Source organism: Typha latifolia, chromosome 13 (genome assembly GCF_019914945.1).
Source record: "Typha latifolia isolate L0001 chromosome 13, TyphaL0001v2, whole genome shotgun sequence".
Taxonomy (NCBI): domain Eukaryota; kingdom Viridiplantae; phylum Streptophyta; class Magnoliopsida; order Poales; family Typhaceae; genus Typha; species Typha latifolia.
This window is the reverse complement of record NC_133098.1, coordinates 2,873,359-2,901,153: the sequence shown is the minus strand read 5'-3', so window position 1 is coordinate 2,901,153 and position 27,795 is coordinate 2,873,359. Positions and strand designations below refer to the sequence as shown.

The following is a 27,795-nucleotide window of genomic DNA, read 5'->3' as shown; positions in this document are numbered from 1 at the left end:
CTAATTATAGTATGTAGATGAGAGCTGCATGTTATAAGTGGTAGCTTTAACTGCAATATTCTCTGACAACAAGGAACGGTGAAACTATGGGATCCGAGGAATACTCAAGCTGTCAATAATGAGGAGAATAAAGATCATTCACAATTCTAAGAAAATAAAACTTATATTGTGTTACATCATTGAAACAGCGTAGATTATATTATTCTCAGTGAAGTTATTGGGGAAGTTTGTAGAGACAGGGCATATGTTTATCACTCCTGCCCGTTTATGCTATACATAATGCGGCAATTACATGATACTGGTTCAAATATTTTACAAGCTGACAACAAAATGAAAGAGAAACTAAATAAGAATGGAAAATTCTTAAGGGGAAAAGCAAATCAAGGGAAAATTATTGCAGCTCCCCGTGGTCGTCGTCTAGTATGTCTATAGCTCTAATATTTGCACAGCATGGCCACAATAGTAGGACGGCTTCATGTGCAGATGAAAATAGCCGACATCTAAAATGCCTGCTGAATCTGATGAGATTTGTCATCGGAAGCTGGTATTTGAGCGACGTGATCCATGACTAGGGCTCTCACTGCGCTTCAATCGCCTCTTCCTGTACCTCCATGCTACCTGGATGCGCGTTGCAGCCATATTTCTCCAGTAGGGTGACTCATACCTTTCACATTAATGGAAGATATACTTATTAATATTCAATTTTCTAGTTGCATAACACATAAAAATTGTTGATCAGCACAGATAACAAAAGGTATTAGTCAAGGACGAGCTTTACATTACCACAGTTTTATATTTGTTTTCTACAAGAGGGATTAACACGTTGAGTAGCCGACTGGCTATGCATTGCTACCACTTGGATGCAACCAGTCCCGGCTTTTATGCACCATAGAGTACCAAAAGTAATTCCTGTCAGCTCTTCCAAACAAACTAATAGCTTCCAGCTATTTTGAATTTTGAGATCTAAGAGGAGCACCTAATCTTGTATTAGATTCATAAGATATTAAAACCAATCACTCAAATGAATTGGTCAATTATGATTTCATATCATCAATATAGTTCATAACTGACAGGAAACCTGCAGGACAGCATATATAGCCAAGATATCGTGTCATAAGACATGATGTTGGCATTTTTCTTTACCTATTGGAGTCTGCCCATAGGTGGGGTGGGTGGGTGAGTGCAAGTGGGAGGAAAGCTTGGGTGATTTATGCTATACATATTGGTGTTTCTACTAGGTTATGAGCTGCCTAATCCTTGACACTTATAAATCCTGAAAATCACCACTCGTTGAAAAAGTGTTCAAATGTCACTAAAACACATACAAACGTTGCCAGATTATGCACTACAAATGATAGATCTTCACTTAAATCACCTCATTCCTTCTTTCAGATAATGCAGGATTATAGTGGATCAGTGTGATGCTAAGTTCAATTTTAGCATGACAAACCCCAGATAACAATTACAGATGGATGTAAAACTGAAAAATCCCATATTACATACATAACAAATTTACGTGTGAACATATGTTATAAAGCATTTAAGCAAAAGAAGAAAAATTATATTGCGGTCCATGAGGAAGGACCTTTCCTTGTATTGCTCATTTGCTCAATGAAATGACAAATTATATTAAAACCCAGTGATTCTAGAAATAGCTCACTGGAGAAAGAACTAACAGACAACATTTAGAAAACATTGTCACTTTGTCGCCGGTATAGAAAATGGCATATGAGAGAGAGAGAGAGGGCAGGCCCACCACCAATGGCATAAGGATGTGCATCAGGCAGAATGAAGTCCATCAAAACAACTGTAACAATAAATTTTGCTAACTACTAGGATTGGATAGACTAACTGAAGCGCATCTTTGGAGTAATGGCAAACACTCCTCAGCCCTTCCATGTCACTTCTTTCCTTTCCACAATTTTCATGCCTTCACTCCTTGCATAAGTCTTTTGATACTTTGGGTAATTACTTAAGTATGGTATCTTTGAACTTACATAAATCAATAAATTTCAGTGTCTATTATCATTCTAGATGATAAATATTCACCTAGTAATATCAGGATAAAAGATCCATCCCAGCAAATGGAATTTTGCATATTCATTTAAAGGTTGACTTAGAATAATAAAAGCGTGTTATGTTAAAACTATTCTTCTCTTCACCTGTTGAAAAAAAGAAAGAGAAAAACTGAGTGGGAGGCAAGTCAGATCACGTGCTATCTTCCCTTTCTCCTTCACGCTTCCCTTCCCTCCTCCTGGGAAGTAAATCCTCTACAACAAGTTCCCGACACAATGACTGGGCCGGCGTGACACCGACCTCCAGCCGTGTCTAGCACCCCCTCCTATCCTTTATTTATTTCTTCTAATCTCTCTTTAACTCTCCCTTATCCCCCCCCACCCCACCCCCGCGCACCCACAAAGCTTCCCCGATATTTTTCCTCTCTCCGAATAGTGTCGTCATTACCAATGAGACTGGTGGCGACCATCAAGTTCCTTGGTGAGCACTCTTCTTCAATTTAGTGTTTCAACTACTCGGCATTATCAGATTCTTGTAGCCAAATTAACCGGCTGGCGATCAACGACCAAGAACCTTGTTAGCCCCGAGCTCACCCTAGTCGAGGTGCACTTATGGAGCTCTCTCATGGCCCCATAAGCCCACGCAGAGGCAACATCTTGAAATGGTTTTGGAGACCCCTCGAAGGTGGCACCATGCCTTGTCCCTCTATCACGCTCGAGGTGATTAGTGTGTAGTCCTTTACTAGAGTTGACCCCCGAATGACCCGAACCCAACACCCCCTTGCCCTTCCCCTTTCCTTGCTCGGCATAACTCACCTCATCCCTCATTCTCAATTCTATACCCCATATCTTTTTTTTCCATCCTCAGCGATTGTGCTAGCTCATCGACAGTTGACCAACTGACGACGTTGGCTCAATCCCTCCCTCTTCTCCTGCAGAGGCGACCTTACCCTTCCTCCTTTCTTCCCCTGCCTATTGGTTTCAAGTTGTGGTCATTTGTGGGCTGTGAAGGTGGGCGTTGGGCCTACTGGGGCCTAGGCCTCAGCTCAAGCCGAGCCCACCCTTGTGGGGCGCGAGACCTGGCTAGGCTAAGTTGGCCTAGCTTAGGGGCCATTTCTTTTAGGTCATTGGAGCAGCCCCATAGCTAGGCTTTCCCTTCCTCAGCTTTATTTTTGACTGTTTGTGTACAATGTAGTACCTCAAGGTGGATTGTGGTTAGTGAGGAGTCTCTCTATTGCTAAGGAAAACTAGCAATTCTAGACAAGTGGACTATCTCTTACTAATAACTAATGATAATAAAATTAAATAAGAAAAGACCTATGTATGGTGTGATAGAATTTAATAGATGACTATACATGGTTGGTATAGCATGACACTTGTTATTACTCATGAATGGCTAAATGATTATACATCTGGTGTAGCATGATACATAGTTATTCTATGTTGATGATGTCCCCGACGTGGGTGTTGATTGCCATGTTGAATACCTTGCTTATATGATAGCATGTTTGAAATACAACACAAGTATTCTATGATGATAATATCCTCCGATGTGGGTATTGAATCTATTGATTGTCCTGCTAGTATCTTGCTTGCAAAATAACATGCCACTAGCACAGGTACGCTACCATGAGGGATGTCATCTTTGATGTTACCCGATACCTTCCTAGCTAGACTAAAAAGCTAGAGAATTATATTCTAGTATTATATATTATGGCCCAAATTTAAGGTCCTAATATGACTCATCATTTCCACTATAAAATGTAATGATTCTGCGATGGCGGTGATGATGAAGATAGGCATATGAGCTCACGACTGAGATCCTTAGTTTGTGGTGATAAACGATCTATTAACAATTCACCAGGTAATAAGTAGGCAATTCTACCACTATGGTCTATCTTCTCTCTTAGGGGTGTTTATGTCGAATGAGTAAAGATGATGACTAGTAAGCCTAGCGTCGGGCTATGACAATCGATGTGCCTAGTGTCGAGTCTGTTGGGTGGATTTGTGATCATAAAGGAAGTTAGCATGTGTGTGAATCGCATAGTGCTAACTTCTATAATGTGGTGGATGCAGTATGCAATTTATGATGGGATAAATTTATATAGTTTGTCATCCACTTATTGTGTTAGGTAAATGTATGAATCTTGCCATGCTATGCAATTTTTTTATACATTATCTTTATACAATTCTTTATACTATTGACGTACTTGTCGTAGCATGTAGGCTTCACTGCTGTTTTCACTACTTTAATTTTATCTAGTGATGATGTGTATGTTGCTAGCTCTTCTAGCCTATATGTAGGTGTCACGTGAGGCAATCTCATGTGAAGGAGATGTGGCAGATGCTGGGCATTTCAAATTGTCTTGCTTGCCATTTCTCTAACATATACCTTTTTCTATCTTTAGATTTTTAATATTCTCTTCACTTTATTAACCAACGAAAAAACATCAAGAGACAATATGTACCATGCCTAGCATCTTAATATTTTCTGTAAGTATAGGTCTATCAGATAAGGCTAGTAACACTAGTCTGCTAGTATCAGTAGTCACTACAATTCACAAGAATTAATCATTCATCGTATCTTTATGATGAATTAGTTTAAGAGAAAATGAAGCTGAACGTCTACAATGATGTTGTAGTAGTGCAAGAAAATTTTGGAAATCAGCGATGCAATGTTATTTCAAAAGAAACAGTATGCTCATGTTTACCTAATTGCTCCTTGCACACGTGGGTTGCGCAGGAATCGTGAGAACAATGAAGTGACTTCTTCCAGATCAGCAGCTCGAAGTGCAAATGCTTCCACATTAGTTATACATCTAACAGTCCTGGTAGAAAACAAGCGCAGTCCTTGAAACCTGATTTTCCCTCCCTCTGCAATAAGTTACACTTCAAATTCATTTTATTACTGTGAAATTGACTTCCTCTTTCATAAAGAAATACTTGTGCGAAAGAAGCTGGCTTCTTTGATAGAAAAATGTCTCGAATACTGTGAGATGAATGTAAAACAAAGCTATGTGCTAAGTCTGCTATTTAAGACCAGATCACACGTGAATAACTGGCGGGGATTGACAGCTGTTTTACTTACACATGGCATCTCTATGATATAGAAACAGTAGGTCTCAATCTGGGTTCTAAAAATGAATCTCATTTTTTTAAAGAATAACTGAGAACTGCAAATATAAAAGAAAGAAGTGGTCAAGTAGAATTCAGACCTTTATTTACTGAAGAGTGTTCTAGATACCATGTGAGGAGTTCCTCTCCACAAACATCTCCTTCTTGTAAGGGAGCTATGCTTCCATCTGCTCCAATGTTCTCCAATTTACCCCTTACTATGAAAACCATCTTTTCAACAGGACCTCCTTGATAAAGAATATCACTTCCCCTAATATATAAATTCTGCCTTAGTTTGTCGTAAATAGCATCCAAGATTGGCTCATCCATTAATGCAAAAATCCGGACCTACAAATAAAGGAAATCTCAGGTTCCACAGGTAAAAAAGAATATCATCAACATACAGAACAGTGTCAACTAGAATTCTGCTGGCATGAAACCTTAACTACGATGTTTTATGTTCCTAATAAGTTAAATAACCTTAGTTAGAAGAAATGTACAAAATATTCTGGGCCAATTATGCTATATGGTCAAGATATTCTGCACATACAGTGCACATGCTTTTGAAAGCTATCCTATTATCTAACTGCAGATTTCTCTGATTGCTCAAGACTTACTTTTCTTGGACTTCTAATTCTTACTTATTAACTCATGTAAAATGCCCATTCACCATAACTCATCATTCAATCTGTGGCTCATATGCCCATTTAATATGACAGGATCAAACATTTCATGGTCATCCAAACAAATCAGCATCGCTATGCTAGGAGTATGTCAATCTTTACCTAGAGCACCATGATTATCTAAAGGCATCCAGAGTCCAGCCTCATGATCAGAAACTTACCTTATTGAGAAACCTAAAGAAATGGCGACGTATGTCTCTTTGTATGTCCTCTGGTAAGTTCTCAAGTAGCTCTTCTTCATTCACCCCTCGAGTAGCAGCCCAACTGAACCTTTCCGCTTGTCTAACTTGCCTGCACATTTTTGGCACTCTACCAATGTAAAACTAGGAGGAATCTAAAAGACTAACATCAACTATCAGACTAGTGATTCTTTGAGTGTGAAAATTGTATCATGACAACAAATAGAAAATTATTGTGTATAATAAATATATTCTTAATGGTTTCTCCATAACATGAGTCCATTTTAGTTGTGGTCTAGCAAAACTCACTGCAGGGAGAAGGCTTTGTCGTTGATGACAACAGTGATTAGCGGAAGGGAATTAGTTAATTTTCTTCATAAGATGAGAATTCATGGCACAGGGGTATGATAAAAATTCAAAGCAATTTTACATCATACCTTCTCAAATCGTCTGGCAAGCGTCGATGGCTCATCCATTGTTCAACATCACGTCGTCTCAGTTGCATTTCTAATCTCCTAGTGACATATAAGAAGAATCAGACAATTGAGGTTCGACAAGAACTAAGATAACTTAATAAATTATCAAAAGGGAGGACACATTAGAACTGATACATAATGACATATCTCCACATATAAAATTCCTCACAAGGCCATAATTATCAACAAGAACATTTCACTTCTTTCATGCAAATGGTGATGGCATTTGTGACCAAAATTCTCTTAAAGGGACATTGTTGATGAACCTACATTCCCTTTGTTTGGTTAACATGTAATCTCATAGCACAATGCAATTATATGAAAATGAAAAGAACTAAATTTTAGTAATTTATAAGGATTATCAACTTACAAACTACTCTAAAAACTTATGTTTGAGAATGGTGATTTTTATATTTTATATTATAACACTTGCCTCAATTCTAGACCTGATACATTTTGATAGCATAAAATTTTATTTGTACTTATATAATTAGCAAATTATATTTCAAATAGAATCTTATTCATATAATGTGTCTACATATTACATATGAGCATATGAACAAATTATGAGATGTTTGACGAGGAATATTAAGTGAAAGATGAATTTGATTCTTTAAAGTCAAAGCTTTCAGTCTATGACGTTGACTTACAAGAAGACATATAAAGTTTTAGTGCAGTGGTGTAGAAAGGATGTTCGAACGCGAATAAGAACATTCTTAAATACAGAGTGCAAAACCATACTGTTTCAATTTTTCTACTCTTTCTAGTGACCTCATGGACAGAATTTTAAGGCTATCGGGATTATATGTGGAAGAGCTATATAAGAGGATTTTAACCTAACCCTATACAGTTGATTATTGGTGAGACTTTTGGAGATCTCAAGAATTACAAACCTAAAATGCCGATTGAAATAGCCAACTCGTATACAGTTCAACAGTTAACTATTTGAACTAATCATGAACTTCCACAAAACTAGCATAATTAGCATGTAGTAGTAGCATGATCTAGTACAGACTGAGCTATAAGATGGTAACAGATATGACAACATCTATTGGCATCCATATTAATCTAGCATGGATTTTTACATCAAAATAGAGAAAAAATAGAATAGATCCAAAAACTAAATCCACGAAACAATTCCATTTAGTCAGACCTCACTCTGTATAGCAGATAGTGAAAGATAAATATATGCATTTAGACCAGAAAACATGCCAAATTTATGATCTAACTGATTAATCTTGATAACCAACAAGTTTCAAATCTTTTTTTGGGGGAATAAAGTATATAAAACTTAATCTACTATTTCCAGAGCCCACCATGTCACTATAAGTTGTAAACTACTTCATAAGTTGGTTCTTTAAGTTTCAGAATGCTTGATCTCCTTGTAATAGCTTACCTTCAATTAGATATCTTGAGGTTTAATGCATCAGATCCACAAGGATTATGATGAGGTTATACCAAAATTTAAGTTTCCGATGTAAAAGTGTACCTTCTTCCAAGACCTTGGAGAAAGTTTTGCATATTTCCAATGAGAAAGGCGAAAAGCAACAGGCCCAATCCAACAATAGCCATAGTGAACAAAACTTCCCATTCAAAGTAACTTGGAATTAGATTGCCAGCTAAAGTACTGATTTGCTACAGCAGAAACATCACATTGTAAGAGTATAGTAAACTAGTATCAAAGCATATCATAATTCTCGAAAGACATGCAATGTACAACAGAAGGCAAATTATTGATGCAATTAATTTAGCAAGTCAAATGCATCTATGTCCAATTGACAAATCACTAAGTTAAAACTAATCATTTTTCTCCCTCCTCTAAGACCACTCCCATGTCTAGAGGGCTTTCTAGATGGTTGCCCTTCTGCAACCAAGAAATGCAAATAGCTCTACCCTCCAAACTGCCCATATAGCAGTTGTGCCAATTCCTGTTGTCTGACATTGCTTTGACACCATTTTAAAAGGTTACTGAGCTCAATTTCCAATCATGAAAATCAATTTAATTCTATTGCAGCTTTCTCATCTTTGAGTTGTGCTCCAGCTGACCAGATATTGTTGACCAGTTCTTTTGAATGTTAAGAGACATCGCCATAAATGAAGTTAACATGACTGCATGGCTGTTGCCTTTAGTCTCTGAAATGAACACAATATGAGTACAAGATCTAAACCAACCTTTCTTGGCGGGCCTGCTTCACAAATCCTTCATCAGGCACAATCTCCTATATTAGACCTGCCTATTTTCATGCCTATTTTCATCAAACATTGGCTTGAAACTTACCAGAAGGATATAAATCAAACTATATGCATATGAAAACTTCATAGCATCATTCTTCAAGAAGTCCCTGTTCAACTTGTTGCGCCTCTATTTTATGTTGCCTCCTTTCTTCTCTTTCAAACAAGAATGCAGTATCTTAACTCTTAAGTTCTTAACCCATACTAAACTTTCAGATTCTATAGTAGGATGCAACATTGGCTTCCTTAATGTTGAGGTTTCTAACCGTAAACTAACAAGAACTATCAGATATCCCTGAAATTTTCAATCATCAAGACAGCCTGTCTTAGATATTTCATATGTAACCCTGCCATTTGCTAGATTCTCACTATGAAGTAAGATGGACTTAAACAAGTTTTACCTTAAGCTCAGGAGAATGCAGTAATTAGCAATATTCTTACATATGTCATCAAAATAAAAAATAAAAAATTCAACTCAGTGCTTTGCTTCAAATATTTCCAAACAAACTCCCACAAAAATTGTTTCTCTTCAAATTTTCACCTGAAATCCTTGACCAAAATGGAAAAAGTTCGTAAATGTTAGTAAAGGCTTATAGCGAGTTCTCAATAAATAGAAAGAGTTTTGATTCTGAACACTTTGACATTCTGAAACATATGGTACCTTTCTTCTTTCTCAGTGAAAAAATATTGTAATATAAAATAACGGCAAGTCAACAAATGCTGAATTCTTTTTAGCTAATGCTTTCAACTTTATATTTGAGATATAAAATTAAAAGACGACTAAGATTATGCATCTTTACACAACGCCAAAATTTCCACCATTGGTTGACAATAAATCTATTTAGCAACAGTGAAGGAAAAGTCATCTTCAGGCTGGCTAAGAAAGAGGCTACATGCTCCAAATGAAGTAGGAGATTTTACTAGATATACTACCAGAAAGGCTGAAGAAGGTAAATGCAGATATTGCAAACATCACTAAAAGGTAGATGACCTCCAACACACGAGCTTCTTCTTCTTTTTGTCCCTTTCTATGTTATTTCTACTATCAGCTAATTATTTGTTAAATTTCATTGGTAATCTGAAAAGTAAAAAACTACAAGGAACTTAATAGTTTCATATGATTCATGACATAATAATGTCAATATGTAGATTGATCTGATATAGATTATGCAGATATTTTATATAAGACGAGATAGATATAAAATCCACATAAGAGGAAAATAATGAGAAGGGTGGTGGCTTATATGCATAGCCAAAAGAATCTTAAAGAGGGTTCTAAAATATCTGTCGAAATAATAAGTTAATAACATTATTTAAAAACAATTATAAGAAATTGCTTGAAAAAACCATGGACAATTTGTCATATCTACTGATGTCAGATACTTGTTCAGTACTTCAGTTACTTCTATGAAATTTGTTTTAATGATGTTTATAGAAAGGCAAACCAAGCTGCAAAATGGTAGCCAATTGCAGGCCAAAGGAAGAAATCTCCTATAATCCCAATTATATGGGGTTCACTATCATTTGCCTCCATTTATCTCTATTTAACATAAGGTTTTGTGGCATCAAATCAAGCTGTATCATGTCTTCTCATACAATTTCCTCCCAAGAGAGATTTGGACTTCTCCTACTTGAAAGGAACCATTCTTTCATATCGAAAAAAAAGGAAGAAAGGCCAACAATAAAAGGGGGAGAGAGAGAGAAAGAGAAAAAGGACAGCTAAAAAATCATTATATGTACATATATACACCTACATTCATATATATACATATATACCTGTGTATATATCTACGTTCTATTGTCAATGCCATCTTATGAATTTCAAACAATGTCCATCCTTTGAGGCAAGAAGCAGAAAAGAGGTACCTGAAAACCCCAGAATAGAGAATATATATATCTTGTAACAACACTGTCTTTTGTGGTTAGCGAAACAGCCTGCTCATATATTCCATATTGGAAATGTCCACTAGAATTCAAACAGTCAGTAGAAGTGAACTCATTCAACCATTGCTGTCTATTTGATTGATCAAATTCTTGAAGATTGTCCCCTCGTCCACAATCTATTAAGAATTGGCAAGATCGAATGCCAGAAGTAGAGCAAGCATCCTGCAGACACTTATTTACCCTCTGCCGCAGAAAGTATACAGGTCAGAAAAGAAGCTGCTATTTCTGAGTATATTTCCATCAAGTATCAGACCGCAAAATAGATGCCATAAATGCTGACAAACGCTTTCAACCGTAAAAGCTTGATAGATAAAGTAAATAAACAAAAGTGTATTGTATTCCAAGCAAGCAATAAAATCATGGGCATCTCTAATTCCAGCAGTTCCTATGGATGAAAGCAACTGATTTGTGAACTAAGTAAAAGGCATCGTCCGAACTAATCAGATAAGCATGAGGATGAGAATCATAACAAATTAACAACCTTCAATAGCATGTGATTTTTGAATTGTAAATGCAACATACAATCAACAAGCTCTCTTGTGTAGAATGTTCAGTATCACATGAGAGGATTTAGTACCATAAAATGTTAGCAGGATTGGTCGGATCGGTAGTTTGGCCTTTGGTTCAATCGGTCCAGATCCATAATGGATTTGGCCTAGATCCGATCTGGGAACATCAATTAGTGATATCCCCAATTTAAACTTTCTCTCTCTTTTTTCACACTTTCTACTCATATCTCTCTCTCTTTTTCTCTCCTTAGTCCTTACCATATAGACATTATTTCTTACGGAGAGATTTAGCTCTGGCAAAATCCAGCAACACAAATCTAACTCCGGCGAATTCTGACAAACTCCGGTATGCAGATTTTTATTTTTATTTATTTATTTCTCTCTATGTTTTTATATTTCTTTCACTCTCTCTCTTTTTCTTCTTTCTTCTTCTCCTGCACTGCACCATAGTCTTTCACATTTTCTTTCTTTTTACTTGGTTCTCTCTCTCTCTCTCTCTCTAATCTCATCTTCTTTTCAGATGAAGTCAGCAGATTTTTTTTTCTTTTGGTTTTCTTCTCTAATCTGTCCTTTTTCTTCTCCTTCTTCACTTACTGATTTTTCTTTCACGTAATAACTTTCCAAATTGTTCTTGAGTAGTTCTAATTGAAAATTTTCTAAAAGCATGAAGAGAAGGTACTGTAGAATTTCTATTATTTGCATACTGAAGAAAGGATGAGTACTGTTGCCATTAGAAGAAAGTATACATTAGAAAACAATCATTATAGAAACTACAAGTATAAACCCACTTTGATACCAATCCACTTTATCTCAGAATTTTCTCAAACTAGTTGGAAGAACTTTGTGGTTAACAATCATTCAAGCTCATAATTTGGAACCTGGTCGTAGACAACCAGTTTTTTATTTTTTCTTTATTATTCCTCTCTTTTATTTTCTTTTGACTAACATTTTTTTTTATTTTGTTTTATTCTTCCACCCTCTCTCTAGCCTCTCCTTTTCTCTCTCTAGTCTCTCTTCAGTTTTCAGTGGCAACAAACTTTTTTTATTTGTATTTTTTATTTAAAGCTCATATTTTTCTTCTTTTCCTTTTGTACTTAAATGAATCTTTTTCTTCTATTTATTTTGAAGGTAGCAAAACTGTAGTTGCTGAAATTGAGATTAAATATTTACTGAATTATTTAATTTGTTGAAATTAAGATTAAATATTTGCCAAATTATTATGAAGGTAGCAAAACTTTTATTATTTAATTTTCTATACTTTTATTTAATCTTTGTTTAGGTGTTTACATTAAAATTAAAATGACTCTAAGAGAAAAGTCACAAGATACTAACATTGGCTAGTAACAATGCATCCCTCTTGGCCAAAGCATGTCAAATGCAATTAGTGTGAAAAAGAAAATGAGTAGTGATGTCAACCGTCTAAAAAAACATTTGGCTGAAAATAAGAAAATATAGCAGCTTATACTCAAGTTAATTTGGAAGTCAAAATAGAAAAATATTGGCCCATAGAATATGCAAAAAGAAGGATTAACAAACTGTACAAAAAAAAGAGTCAATAATTCATCAAGAATTGATGCATGACCATAAAAACATTTATGGTGATAACAAGTAGTAGAGTGGAGAGAATGATGAGTAGAGACAAATGAGAAGGGCAATAAAAGAAAATAGAAATATATAAAGAGAGGATGAGATGAGAAGCAGTGATGGTAGCTTTTAAAGATTTAGATCAGTTTATATACAGGGAGAAAGAATATGCGGGCAGTAGTTCTATGACTCCTAGTGTTACGGGCTTTATGGCGGAGTCTAAAAATATTAAACTAATAGATACATATCTTCAGAAAAAAGAGGCCATACACATACTGCTATCAAGACAACTCTCACTGTGGTGGATACTATACAATCAGTACGACATGATCTTCCGCCTCCAAGTTCAAAAGATATTACTACTAAAATTAATGATGATGATGTGGTAGTGATAATGATGGTGATGAGACTTAGTCTAGTGACAGTGATGGTGATGGTGATAATGATGAGACTTCATTCGGTGATGGTGATGATGAAGATAAGACATGCGTCTTTGTTACATAATTTTCTCAGAGAGGTATTTTTACGAGGGACTTGAGTCTATAGGTAGCTTAGACACTAGGAGAGGTGCGTCCATAGGATGATATGAGTTCATCATCATTACCATCATATCAATCAAAGCTATAACACCATTAATATACTCTATATCCACAATCTGCATATGCTTATAGTATACATGTGCTTGTGCCTGTGCCGAGACTGATCGTTCTTGTACATGTTCAATATCCATATCATATCATAGGAGAATTATAAAAATTTTATTTGTATGTAGACTCTGTGAGACGTTACAATATATTTCTAAATACATATATTTAAATCAGATATCAAAGATTGGCATATCAAAGACCTAAAAATATTTCTAAATATCCTAAAAAGTTAATTAAAAATATTATAAATGCGTGCTAGTGGCACGTCCGGCTCGGCATGCCCCGTGCAGACCGGCACGTGCTGTACTGATGATGTTATGGCACAGCCATCATTGCTCATAAGTAATAACAATTAAGTGAACAGAACTACCTACAAACTACAGTAACGTAACCCTTCTGGATCTAATGGGAACTACAAAACTAAGGATTGTTATAGCAGCCAGCATTTGTCAATCCACCAAGTACTAGGCTACTAGCAAGTTGGCTTTCTCGTAAATAAAATTGAGAGTGTATAGGGATTCATACGAATGGCTATACTACTGTAATAAGTACAAAGAGATATATAAGAGATTCATGTGAGAAGAAACTAGTAGGTGCAAAAAACCAAAATTCGCTCCTATACACTAGCACTTTATTTTATTTTAATAGCAACACACAAAATAAATACTCTATCAATCTATTGTTTCTAATATAAGTTCTTTGCTCAACAAATTACAGAAATCAAAATAATGTATTCTGCTATACAACAAGAATATGAGTTAGCAAATTTCTGAATCTAGTACGTAGAAATAGAAGTAGACGTGTTGACCTTGCAGATATTAGGAAAGCAGAATAACCTAAAGGTACCGTGACGGTGAAAGACTACAATATCGAAACAATGTTACATTAAAAAAGCCAAAGATGACTAACCTGTAAACCAAAAAGGTACCAACATGAACCGACAACATGTCCAGCTAATACAAACATCAGTAGGTTAATAACAAAATTAGCCCATGCCGACTCAAATATGAATCCGCTTGCAGACTGACCACCAAGCAACGGCACAAATCTGATAATTCGTGGGATATACTGAAGAAGTACGGTGGCACGTAAGAGATTTTTTGCATAGTTTGCCACTGAAGCTCCCACATATCGTGGTATAACAACCAATATCAACACCTTGAACAAAGGGAAAAAGAGAAGAGCTTAAAACAATGACCAGCAGCAAGAATAAAATTATATTGCCAAAAGATAATCAAAATATCCTTATACTATGCAACATAAACAATTACAAAGGTTTTATACGATAAGAAGGTTATAGTATTTAGATTGTAATAAACATTCAACTGATATAGTTTAAGAACAATACAAAAATAAGTCAACAAACATTATTTTTAATAGAAAACAAGCCTTTACATAAGTCAAACATCAAGACACCATAAGTCAAGACCAGGTTCCCCAATAGAATGTTTAACCTGCTCCAGGAACTAAGAAAACTTGATTTATTAATCTTTGTCATGGATTGACCCTATATTCACCCACAGGCACAATTAGATTGCAAAGTATGTGTTATCTTAGAAAGGATTACTTATTGAGAATTAAATATATTAATCACCATAATGAAGTTAAAAAAAATTCTTTCAGAGCAACTACTTGAAAAGTTAAAATGCAGCAACAGAGGTTAAGGATATCTTTCTCTCAAAAGGTCAACCTGAGGGGAAAGAACAAATCCTCCATACTTGCAATACATCTAGCTACAGCAACTTCTTATGTCGTATCATTAGACTAGGTTTTTCTTCCTCGATAGTGGAGTGGAGTGTGTCATCCCACCCAACAGAGAAAGAAAAGAAAGTTGAGACTGACTAAAAAACCACAAATGATCTTGAGATTTTCTATATTTCCTTGTTTTCCATAATTAAAAAAGAAAGTTGTTGACCTATTGATAATTCCTTTCTCCTACTATAGCACCCAGTGTATATATTAAAACCTCCAAGTTCTCCAGGATCTCATCTAAAAGCTCAAGGCATCAAATTGGTGTTCATCTTACTAGTTATTATAGTACTCTTCATGTATAAGCCAGTAGATATAAAGGCTAATAGGAAAGCTAGACTTCTAGAGAGATTCCCAAAGAAGAGAGGAGATAAAAGGGCAACAAGAAAAGCAAATCGTGTCCTAAGTCCTAGCGGTACTTGCATTTCAAAGTCTAAAACATTCCCAATAGAGGCCTCTCCTAACAGTTCAACTAGGACTATTGAGTTCACAACAGATATGAGGTCTCCTAGCATTATCTTGAAGACCATATCCAGCTTCTAAGCACAGAAACTTTACAGATGGCAAAGCAGAAGCTGTACATTTTATTTAGTTCTCTAATTGAGAAAGACATCATGTAATGAGTTCTTTTAGTTGCTCCATTGGGTGGAGGGAAACGCAATTTAAAAATCTAAGGAACTTACAAGTTTAGGTTATCTTTATAATCTTGTCCTCAGTTTCTGATAACTAAAGCTTCAATTAAGTTCTTTAAGACAGTCTCATTATAATATATTAATAATTTTTGCGTCTGACTTCATCTTTGCTCTTCCCTTGTTTAAATTTATTTGTTTGGAAGCAGAGGGAAGGCAACAAATGATAAGGTTAGTCAAAGAAATCTATCAAATGTGGACAGAGTTTAACTTCTACCCTAACGTAGGTAACGAAATATCATATAAAACACTGTCAAGCTTTTTCCCATCAAGAGAAGAACTCTAGGAGAAAAAATTCTATGCGGTAATGAAAGAATTGAAGAGAAATAAAATATAGTATTAGACTATCATTATTGTATCCTTCTAGAGCTCATCTTGCTGATTGTAAATGATCAATCATCTCAGTGGAAAACTCTTATTTAATCACAAGAACTTTGATGTCAAAATAACAGCATATTTGCAGATTTAGGAGGCTGTAGAACACTATACAAAAAATTTACCTGAGGAAGTGGCAGTACAACAAAGACATCAAATATGAAGTATCCACGAAGATAATGAAGAGCAATTTTCTTTGGTTCGTCAACTAAATCCCCAGCACCCACTACTCTTGATTCAGGAGCAACATAAGCCAGCCTAAACTGCAATAGACACATAGAAAATTGCTGAAATTATGAAGTAGAAAAGTCATAAATAGGCTAGATCTTCATCTATAACTTTAACACGCCCTCTCACGTGTGACCCTTAATACCGCACATGAACAAATAATAAATAACATGTTTGCAACTGACAATATTGCAATACTAAAAATTAGGGAAGAAAAGAGGACTAATGAGGTTTGAACTCATAACCTCCAGAAAAACTAGCTTTGGAACCATGTGAAATAATTAGTTGTTCCAAAAGCTTAAACTGCAGAAGAAAAGCAGACAAACAAGGTTTGTCCTCACAACCTCCAACAGACTAGTTTCAAAATCATGTTAAATAACAGTTAACCTAAAAGCTTAGGTTGTTAAGTAACGAACTAACAATATATATTATGCCTTTAACAAAATTAAATATATAATGTGGCTAGAATCCAACAAAAACAAATATAGTACATCTAGAGAACTTGCATATTAGTCTTAAAATATACTCCATCATGCCCCCTACATCACGAAGGCACAATAATCCATAAGTTCGGTAGTACACTTAGAGTTGAGATTTTGAAAATTAGGTAAAATGGATAAAAAAAGAACTACTATTTTTCAAGGACAGAATTAGATGAAACTGATTGTCAAGTACAAGATATCTAGTGTCTATAATTCAAATAGGATATCAGAAGATGGCACAATCAAGTGGTCGTTTCTCTTTGGTGCCAATATACAAAGAAGGGAAAAAGAAAAGGTGAAAGAACCTAATAGCAATGGCTACAAGCAGATGAAAACTGCAGTAATGTTTTAAACAAACTCTTGAAAAGTTGTTCAATCTGGGAATGCCTCCCTTGCACTGATATTACTTGTCAGAATAAAGGACAAGTTATTGAAAACATGGGAGAGCGAAATGCTTGTGATCTACCAATGGCATTGGGAAGACCACTAGACTCAATTCAAAGGACATTTTCCTGTCAACATGGCTCCAAAATTAGCAAAAGCTGTGCCATCAAGCAAGCAGAGAAGATGATATTGTTGGATACGTACCAAAAATCTTAAAAGGCAAACCGTGGGCTGAACCCTAAATTTAAACCCTTAAGCCTCTTATGTATTCTTGGTTACTCGACTAATTTATTATCAGCATTATGCAATTAATTTTTCACCAAAACTAGGACTATAGATCTTTATTTCTCAATTTATAACATCACTTCGGAGAAATGTCAATTACTGCTGAAAAATCTTCTGCATGAAACTCATCCATAATAGGAATTGTAAAAGTAAACAAGAGGAAACTTTCTTCCTCATAAATAGTAAGTCATATCTTAATGAAAACGCATTTACCTGAAGAAGCATGTGCAGAAAATAGATGAAATCAGTCAAGCTTCTCACAACAGCAATTGCTATCCCAAAGGACCAATTAAGGACTATACACTTGTCATTCTGCTTCAAAGGAAGACAAAAAATGAATGCCTAATGGTAAATTCTTAAATTGACAGAAACGTGGAAATACTTGGAAACAAATAACTGAAAAATGTTGAATGACATGACAGGGGCCTACCTTGGTTCATATATTAGTCAATTTGACTGAGAAAGAGACAAGGTACTAATTCTTACTATAACCATGACATGTAACAAATATTGCACAGAAACTAAGAAGCGAATGTGATTAATGATACAGCTATAACAAACTTCAGCAGCTCTGATCACCAACAAAGAAATGCAGCACCATAAACAAAGCAGAATGGCTTAATATAATTACTCTTAAGCATTTAATATGACTTTTAACAGATATTACCATTTTGAAACTCTTCAAAATTGGCAAGGACCACTGCAGTTATGTCAAATTTTTTTGAATATAACATGCAGAAGTTAGACGTTAGGAATTTTATCATGAAGGCAAAATAACAAGTCATAGATGTAATCAGCTCGAAAATTTTGTTGAGAGATGTCAGCATCAATCCTTCCATTAACCTTATTTTCTCACATTCTGAGTCCAATGACAGATTGAAACTTTAAACTGAAAGTTGTACATTTTGGCACAAGTCTAGCAGATTTTGGAAAATCCAGAACAATATCATGTAAACTTGGTTCTAATATTAATGCAAATTTAATATAAATGCAATGTTTTGCAGAACAATCGACCCAATTAAGTAACCAAAATAAAATATAGTAAGCAATAACTGATAATAAGTTAATCGATTAAAAAGATCACTACTAGATGGAAGAAGAAAAAAATCATTCAGATAAGGCAATAACTTTCTCAACTCTCAAATATGTATGTTGACAGTAGAAAGACCTAAAATATGATGTAAGGAAAGACTTTAGAGTTTAAGTTTACCAATAAATTGAATAGTAGTGTTTTTACTTTGAAACCAAGTTTTTCTCTTCACGTCCGGACACTCAAAGATGTTCTTTTACTACTGGAATCTTCTAAACAGCAACAGTAACCAATGAAAAGTAGAAATTGAAGAAGAAGAGAGGTTTAGAGAAGAAGTAGAAGAGATTAGACAAGAATCTTAAGATAGAGTAGGAAAAAGGGAGAGAAGGGGAGAGAGAAGAAAGGGAGAGAAGGGGAGAGAGAAAAAAGGGAGAGAAGGGGAGAGAGAAGAAAATGAGAGAAGGGGAGAGAGAAGAAAGGGAGAAAAAGGAAGGGAGAGGAAGACCACAAGAGAAAAAATGAGAGATTCAAATAAATCTTATTCAATCGTTCCTTGTTTCTCATACAATAATTCTTAAATAGGTTAACGACTTTGATTCTAACTGATTCTAATAGGAACTTATTTTCTAATATGACTCTAATTAATCATTTTACATAAATTGACTAACCCAATTTAGGTAATAAATCAATGTGGATTTTTCCCACATGTAATTTTATCATAACTATCAATTGAGATTCTAACAAGAATTCATTTCTTAATAGGACCCTAATTGATTAGGTCTTACCTATATTGACTAACACAGTTTAGGTAATAACTCAATGCGGACATCCCCTGCATATAGGCTTACCATATCTATCAATTGATTAATTTAATTGATCATTTGAATTAAAAATCAACTAAACAAATTAAATGTGAAAATAAATTGAGCTTAATTAGATCAATTGGACCAAAATTGGACAAGCAACTTTATTTTAGTCAACTTGAAGATGATGCCCACATCAAATATGATGGAGGGATTAAACACTTTCTCGATCTTGGAAATCCTTTTTTACCTAACGAGTTGTCATACCAAGGAAAACCAAAGTTAGCAAGTATCACTACCATGACAAAGGGCTAACTTTAAATCTTTAAATATACTTAGATATTCTGATACCTTGTTTGAAATACTCTTATCATCAGGTTGAGCATTGCTCGATATTCCAAAAGCACAGTCAACAGTCAGGTAGCTATTAGTGTTGTATATACAAGAACCAAATTATAGCAGATAGAAGAATAAAAAAGTATTTAATATCATTCTAATGGACCATATCTCAGGAAATGTTTGCTTATCTAGGCTGAGACAGCCATAAAAACAATATATAATATAAAGTTATAAACTGTGTCCTTTGATTCGAAGGAGACATCCAAGCCAACACATCATCCAAACGGTAACCATACTTTTAGTCTGATGACTATATCATTGGTTTCCTACAACAATGATTGTTTAGCTATTAGAGAGCACCAGCTGGCTACGTTGGCAAATATAATTTCCTGTAAGTTTCATTACTCAGATATTATACAGCACAAAAAAGGTATGATCTATATCTAGAATGGGATCTTAATGACCAGGGCAATGAACAATCAACGGAAACATCCCACAAGTTAAAACATTGAAAGAACTAAACAATCACATCAGTCTTACTCAAGGAACAACTGTATCATGACAAAAGAAACTCTATTAAAATATGCCACATCTACACATCTCATGTCAGAATGAACTCCAGTTACAAATACAAAGATGCAAGTTCTAAGCACTAAAAATCAAGTGATACATGGAAATATATATAAAAGATCTAGCTGCATAATCCAAAGGCTGAACAGTGAGAAAAGCGTACCTCCTTTACAGACAAGAGGAAGAAAAACAATGGATCGATGAAAATTGCAACCAAGCACGATATGACAAAAAATTGATTCCACTGTTGTACAAACTTATTATGTGGATTCATGATAGGGAAGTAGGAGAGCAGGAACGAAATTGATTTCTTTGCCCAACCAACATCACCATAGAGAATATTGTGAAGCTGGAATCAAGAACAAAAGTTTAGGTCTTAGTGAAGAAACATGTTTAAAAGGCAAGATCTGAAACATAATCAAGAGAACTATAAATAGTCAAATTATATTTGTAATACATTATTCATTTAAAAGAGAAAAAAAAATAAGGCAAGTATGACCAGAAAGCTAACATAAGTAATTAATAACAAACACTAAAAGAGCGGCTATGACAGCAGCAACAACGAAACATATCATACCCAGACTAATTAGAGTCAGCAACATGAAACCTTTTCTTCCGTTCAACTCTGATGTTTAAAAGGTGAAGAAATAGGATGAGACCTTCAGCCTCATAATGAGATGGAATGAAACCTCAAGGGCAAAGGTGTCAGTCTCAGTTTTCAGTCTTTCCATGTCTCACATCGTTATGGAGTTCTTCATGTCTTGCAATAGAAAAGCAAAGTGTCCAAATCTTACTTACCTGGTTAAAGGTATGGAAAAAATTCAACATTTTAATGCTGGGTATATGCTTAAATTCAGTTGGTTACTCACCAACAAGATAATTTGCCAAATTTAAGTATAAACTATAAACTAAAATCTCTACCAAGTTGTCAAGAAAAATAAATAAAAGTCCATCTCCTATGTTGGCCATAAAAGTACTTGATAATGGTTGCCTATCTTATAGGCTTGTAATCTGTGGTTTGCCAAAATGTTTCGTGTTTCAGTCCTATCCAATCCACAACTCCCCCATGAAACTAGCATCCAACCAAAACAACCCTACTAACAAATTTTTAAAAGTACGACCACACCAAAATGCATGTATCCCTAGTCCCATGGGATTCATTATGCATGATCAGACAAACATTTTAAATGAAGTATGTTTTAAATTTAAAGCTGAATTTTACTTGAATCCAATTTGTACCGAACTCAATATCAATCGCATTGCTTAAATGTTATTAGATCTTGTGTGATACATGAAAAATAGATAAAAAAGACTATTTATCAAAAAGAAAGTCCAAAACCAATAGAATGAAACTAGAATGTAAACCATCCGAAACTGACCAAAATGTTTCATTTTTTAGCCAAGCTGATTGATTGCGAGGGTGATTTGGTGTCGCATGTTGGAGCAGTGGTAGTAATGTCGCCGACAGGCACTTCTCCGTTTTCTCCTCTCATTCTTCTCCATCAAGAGGGAAAAAAAAGTTAGGTTGGGATCTCTAACTCAAAACAAGGTGGATTTGGGTGGGCTCGATAGTTGGGCCATCTTTTGGCTCAACCCCATGCCTTGTTCACATTGGGGATAGAGGTGAAATACGAATAACAAATATAAATTGTTATTACCAAAATAAGAAATTTATTCTAAGAATAGCTATTCTTATATTTACTTGTATTCTAGGATAAGGGTGTAATAATTATATTTGATGTAATACAAATTGAAGGTAAAGAAGTTACTGAAATACCTTTCGATTGATTTATAATAGATTGATGGAATAGATAATAAATAAATTAATATGTTTTATGTATGTAATGCTTTTGGAAGTTACGTATGCAATGTAAGAAGATAGATATGCAATACAATACTAGGGAGATAAATATGCAATGCGATGCTAGGAGATACAAAGGAAATACTTGAAAGCATGGATGGCCGTGCCGGCGGCATACCGGCACATGGCACGAGGGATGCCGCACGGCACCCCTTATCCGTTGCCGATCACCATCGTCGTCGCCAATTGCCGTGGCTCGAGCGTGTCAGGTGCCCTAGCCCGAGGGAGGAGGAGGAGAGCTCTCTCTCTCTCTCTCTCTCTCTCTCTCTCTCTCTCTCCTCCTCCTCCCTCAGGCTCTCGATCTCTCCTCCTCCTCTCTCAAGCTAGGACACTGATGTGGGCATCATCTTCAATTTGACCAAAATAAAATTGCTTGTGTCCAATTTTGGTCTAATTGAGCTAATTAGGCTCAACTTATTTTCACATTTAATTTGTTGAGTTGATTTTTAATTCAAATAACCAATTGAATTAGTCAATTGATAAGTATGGTAAGCCTATATGTGGGGGATGTCCGCATTGAGTTATTACCTATATTGGGTTAGTCAATTTAGGTAAAACTTAATTAATTAGGATCCTATTAGAAAATGAATTCCTATTAAAATCCCAATTGATAGTTCTGGTAAGCTTATATGTGGGGGATGTCTACATTGATTTATTACCTAAATTGGGTTAGTCAATTTAGGTAAGATGATCAATTAGAGTCCTATTAGGAAATAAGTTCCTATTAGAATCAGCTAAAATCAAAGTTGTTAACCTATTCAAGGGTTATTGCATAAGAAACAAGGCACAATTTAGAACAAGATTTATTTGAGATCTCACTTTCTCCCTTGTGGTTTTTTTCTTTTCTCTCCCTTGCTCTCCCTCTCCTAATCCATCGTAAGATTCTCCTCTAATCTCTTCTACTTCCTCTCTAAACCTCTCTCTTTCTTCAATCTTTACTTTTTTTGTTGGTTACTATTGCTGTCCAGAAGATTCCAGTAGTGAAAGAGAATCTTTGGGTGCCCGAACGTGAAGAGAAGGACTTGGTTTCAAAGTAAAAACACTACTATTCAATTTATTGGTAAACCTAAACTCTAAAATTTTTCCTTAGACCATATTTTAGGCCTTTCTACTATCAACGTACCTATTTGAGAGTTGAGGAAGCTATTACCTTATTTGAGTGGTTTTCTCTCCTTCCATCTAGTAGTGATTCTTTTAATCAATTAACTTCTTATAAGTTATTGCTTACTATATTTTTTTAGTTACTTGTTTGGGTCGATTATTCTCCAAAACATTGCATTCATACTAGATTTGCATCAGGCACCCGACACACTTGAGCGATGGCGAAGGCGAGTGGTGATCGGCGACGGCGACAGCGACAGCGACAGCAACGATGAAGGTGAGTATCCAATTTTTTCTCTCCCTTTACGGCACGGCCAGCAAGTGCCACGACACGTGCCGTGCCGTGCCATTCGAGCTGGTGATCGGCACGGTCCGTGCCTGTGGCACAGCCATCGTTGCTTGAAAGATAGGATGCAATGCTTGAAAGATAGGTGTGCAATGTTTGAGAGGTAGGCATGCAATGCTTATACAATTTTATTATTATAATTGAATATATTTTAATCTTATAAAATATTGGTTTATTAATATTTTTAGTTTTTTAATTTAATCCTCCATATTTAGTGTTTATAACAAAAGAATATTTATAAGTATTATTATATTTATAGTCGAATATAATAATATTTTATTTTAAATGGAACATATATTTTTTAATATATCTTTGCAAAATGAGATTATTAACAATATTAAAATATTTACACTTTCATATGTTTTATTTTAGCTTAAAACATGAGATTATTAATAATATTATATTAATCTTTTCCAAAAAAAATTATTTTATTATTTAAAGAAAGAAAATTTAATTAAGTTAATACATAGTTTAAATAGTAAATATATTATTTTATCTATGAGTAAATATTTATTTCCATTAAATATTAGTTTATTAATATTATATTTTTGTTGTTATTCATACATATAAAATTATTTTAATAATAAGATAATTTATAAAAAAAGCATTACAACAATTAAATACTATATTATTAAGATTTTACAATATTTATATTTATATTTAAGTATATATATACAATTAAAATAATATTTAATAATAATAATAATACTTTTTTAAAATGTACTTATTTTATGAAATATTAAATTATTGACATTTGTGTTGTTTAAGGTGAATTTATTTATTTAGTTTTAAATTAAAAATATGACAAGAGAAGAGATTGTAGAAAGGAGTGATAAACTATAATAAGATGTTTGAGAGAGAGAAGAGAAGGGAGAGAGGAATAATGAATTATAATAAGATTTCATTATAATAAGATGCTTGAAAGAGATAAGAGATTAGTGATAAATTATAATAAAATATTTATAAAAAGTTGCAATTAAATCAAGGGTAAATAGATAATTGGGTTAATGTGTGATCTAAGATGTAATTTAGATAAATAGTGTTTATATTCTAGAATATGGCTATTTTGATATTTAGCTGTTATTCTGGAATACGAGGTTGTATTTTGGAATAAAGATTTTTGTTATTCCTAAAATGAACAAGAGCTAGGTGTTCCAGTAGTAGCCCAACCTATTTTTGTTGGATGGGCCTTGGCCCGACTCGAGTTACTATTTTTGTTGAGCTGTGAGCCTTGAGCTTGATCTTGGCCCAAAGTTAATTAGTAGTAAATTTTAGAAATTTTATATATTGATAAATTTAAATATAATTTTTATAAATAAAGGTGAAGATTTTTACTGGTACCCAGATTATTGATTTGAGTTATTTATGTGAACCAGAGGTGAATGGATTATTCGCTTGTAAATCGTGCTATTGTGTCATCATGTTATCTTTGTGCTATATTATACTTTCTGCACTATTATTCTTCGTCCTATGTTATATTTTATGCAACGTTATACTTCGTGCAATGTTATACTCAATAAAATGTTCCGTCATGAATTTGACAAAACATTGGTTATGAGTAGGTATGACTTAAAAAACAACTTCGATATTGATCGCTCCACAGCTTTCCGGGGTGACTCGAGTTTATTTAGAAGTCTAAAACACATACCTATTTTAGATCATTGCAGTGACTTTTTTAGGTAACTAGCGAGATTAAAAAACAGCCATAAGCTAAATTGATGAATTCCTGCAATGACTATAATCTCTTTCAACGGGAAAAGACAGTGTAGGTTAATCTGAAACCTCATAGTAACACTAACTAAATCAACTATGAGACTCATTTACCTCCATTAGGATTTGTCTTTTCCCTTTTATTGTGTTAGTTGTTTTAAAGACATTGGTTGTCTAACTTGATCATCTTTATCTCCTCGAGAGTTTCTAGTTATTGGCTTGGAGTTATCAATTATATTGAGTTCTTTTCATATTGTGGATTTTGGGAAAGTTAATGTTACACTTTGTATATCTCAAGTTCTATTGGAGTACATGATCAATCGTGATTCCGTTTTCCAATAGTGACACCTCACTTTATTAGTTGTAAGTAGTGAATAAAATATTAAAATGCAGTAGAAAGTTGGTCTAATAACTTCAAACGTACTTCTTGGACATAGTGGTTCAAGAAAATGTTGCTCTTCAGATGGTTTAAGTTCATGAAAAATAGAAGAGAACATGAAGTAAGATATCCTTGTGTTGTAATGTCTGAACAGTGTACATTAATCAAAAGTGCACACAAGGAATTAAGTCGTGTTATAGAGAAAGGCATTTTTAAATTGAGCAGAGGCATTCAGATTCTTATCAAATAACAAATTGCTTCTAGATAACTTTAACAGAGTATAGAAACTTTATCAGATCCAAAAAAATAAAAAACAGAAAGCAATAACTAATACATGTTTATAATGTCAAAAGTACCTTATTGTCGAGAGAAGAAACTCTGTAATGGCTTATTTTGGTTTTATAAGCAGCAGGGCAATCAGTGCAATCTGGATTGTTGCATAGTCCTAGAGGTCCAGACTTCAACAAATGCTCATTCTTCGCAATATGGTCGTTGTATGACAAATCGTTTCTTCCAATTTCTTCTGGCATGACAGCATGTGATCTGTTACTTTGTTTTGCCTGTGAAGATCGAGGAAACTTTTCTGTTCTCTGATTGCTGTTCAGAGGACCACTCATATGTGAAAACTGAGTTGGCCCTCGCAAGGGACCAGTATGTGATATAAAAGTATCTCCATTGTCATAGGATTCGTTGACTGGTATAGACATTGACGCACTCCTCATTGTAAATCTTTGTAGTTCAACATTTTTCAATAACATTGGGACATGATCCTTCTCTCGATCAGTCATTTCTAAACCTGCAAGGGAAATCACATATAATCAGATAATGAAGTTAGAAAAGCATTGAAGCAAAGATATTCAGACCAGCTCATTCTAGTCCCAAAAGGGCGACACATACTGTGCATCGCTATCCACAACATCCATTTTATAGGCCAGTACATGGGGGACTTTTTACTCCCCAAGTAGTCTAAGGGCTTAGGGATCACTTACCGAGCTCATAAACAACTCAAGTAATGAGAGAGGTTAAAAGTGAAAACCACTCAAAATCAAGTGTAGGAGAGGAACAGGAGTATGAGATTTTGGCAAATGTTAAAGAAACAACTGTCCTTAATATTTTATATCAGAAAGTTTAAGTCTTTAAAAATCCTAAACAGTGGGCTTAAATAAGTAAAATTGGTGAGCATCGAAGCCACTTTGAAGGGTAGAGTTGATAGCTCTACACTTAACGGAGTCACTGCATTCAACTTCCTCTAAAATTTAAGGTGAAAATTCATGGTATTTGTAAGTAAATATACTCTGAGCAAATCACGCACAAAGATATTCCCGAAAGTGAATAGATACAAGGCAAAGAAAAAAAAACAATCCATCATCCAATGGGCCACAGAGATAGAAATTTATCAAGATAAGACATCTTGGTAGCGATTGATATGGATAGATATCAGGAAGTACGTCTTCATATATCGAAGAAGCAAGATAACATAATCTGCATTTCAGATAAAATAATTTGCTAGTACTAATTAAGGGAAGATCCATGCATACCTTCACGAAATCCGAGAGGTGAAAACAAAGAAAGATAACAGAGTTCATCATTTATGTTACATCAAAACAAACATACTCTGTCCAAAGAAAATAGCATCGTCTAAAGTCGATAAAAAGGAAGAAAAATAGATGGAAAGGGCTCAAAAAGGAAAACCAATGCATGGGTCACGGGTTGCCATGCCCTAATTGACATCTCTACCTGCCATTCCTCATCAAAAAGCAGGAAATCACTAAAAAGGCCGGATCTTTTATGCAAAAAGCTACTAAAGGCAGATATATACTAAGCCCCAACTCCTCCAACCCAGTGAACCAAGTCACGAAGCACCAGAGAAAAGAAGTGGTGAGACGAAAACCTTCAAAGTTGCGGCAAGTCCTCACAAAACCGGGGTTGACTTAAGGACGGGGTTCTAAGTCTACAGCGCGTGGGATTGCGTAAACTCGCCCGCTTCTCCCATGGCAAGAGAAGGGGAATGGATAGAGAGGAAAAGGTTGGGTGGGGGAAGACGAAGAAGCTTCTCGGTTACTTCTTAGAGAAGAAGCCAA

The 27,795-nt window shown here is 34.8% G+C and overlaps 1 protein-coding gene across 3 annotated transcripts; it reads right to left on the bottom strand.

The window, feature by feature from the left end:
• Positions 1 to 119: 119 nt before the first annotated feature.
• LOC140799668 (probable cyclic nucleotide-gated ion channel 20, chloroplastic) lies at positions 120 to 27,795 on the bottom strand. Of its 3 annotated transcripts, none has more exons than XM_073154083.1 (13): positions 27,606 to 27,795; positions 26,071 to 26,510; positions 20,481 to 20,666; positions 17,789 to 17,887; positions 16,322 to 16,459; positions 14,293 to 14,541; positions 10,566 to 10,826; positions 7,957 to 8,102; positions 6,429 to 6,506; positions 5,974 to 6,103; positions 5,231 to 5,477; positions 4,727 to 4,889; positions 120 to 664 (listed from the first exon to the last, which is right to left on the bottom strand). In XM_073154083.1, the coding sequence occupies exons 2-13, from the start codon at positions 26,500 to 26,502 to the stop codon at positions 532 to 534; spliced, it is 2,262 nt and encodes a 753-aa protein (XP_073010184.1). In that variant the 5' UTR covers positions 26,503 to 26,510; positions 27,606 to 27,795; the 3' UTR covers positions 120 to 531. The 3 variants fall into 3 exon arrangements, with proteins under 3 accessions (XP_073010184.1, XP_073010183.1, XP_073010185.1); XM_073154082.1 differs by lacking the exon at positions 27,606 to 27,795 and adding an exon at positions 27,452 to 27,599; XM_073154084.1 differs by lacking the exon at positions 27,606 to 27,795 and adding an exon at positions 27,253 to 27,376.

Excerpts from the sequence above, each read along its gene's own strand:
- LOC140799668 (XM_073154082.1), bottom strand. Across the intron at positions 8,103-10,565 it reads CTCTATTCTGGGGTTTTCAG|CAAATCAGTACTTTAGCTGG; the intron begins GTACCTCTTTTC and ends TTTCTGCTGTAG. Across the intron at positions 4,890-5,230 it reads ACACTCTTCAGTAAATAAAG|AGGGAGGGAAAATCAGGTTT; the intron begins GTCTGAATTCTA and ends AACTTATTGCAG.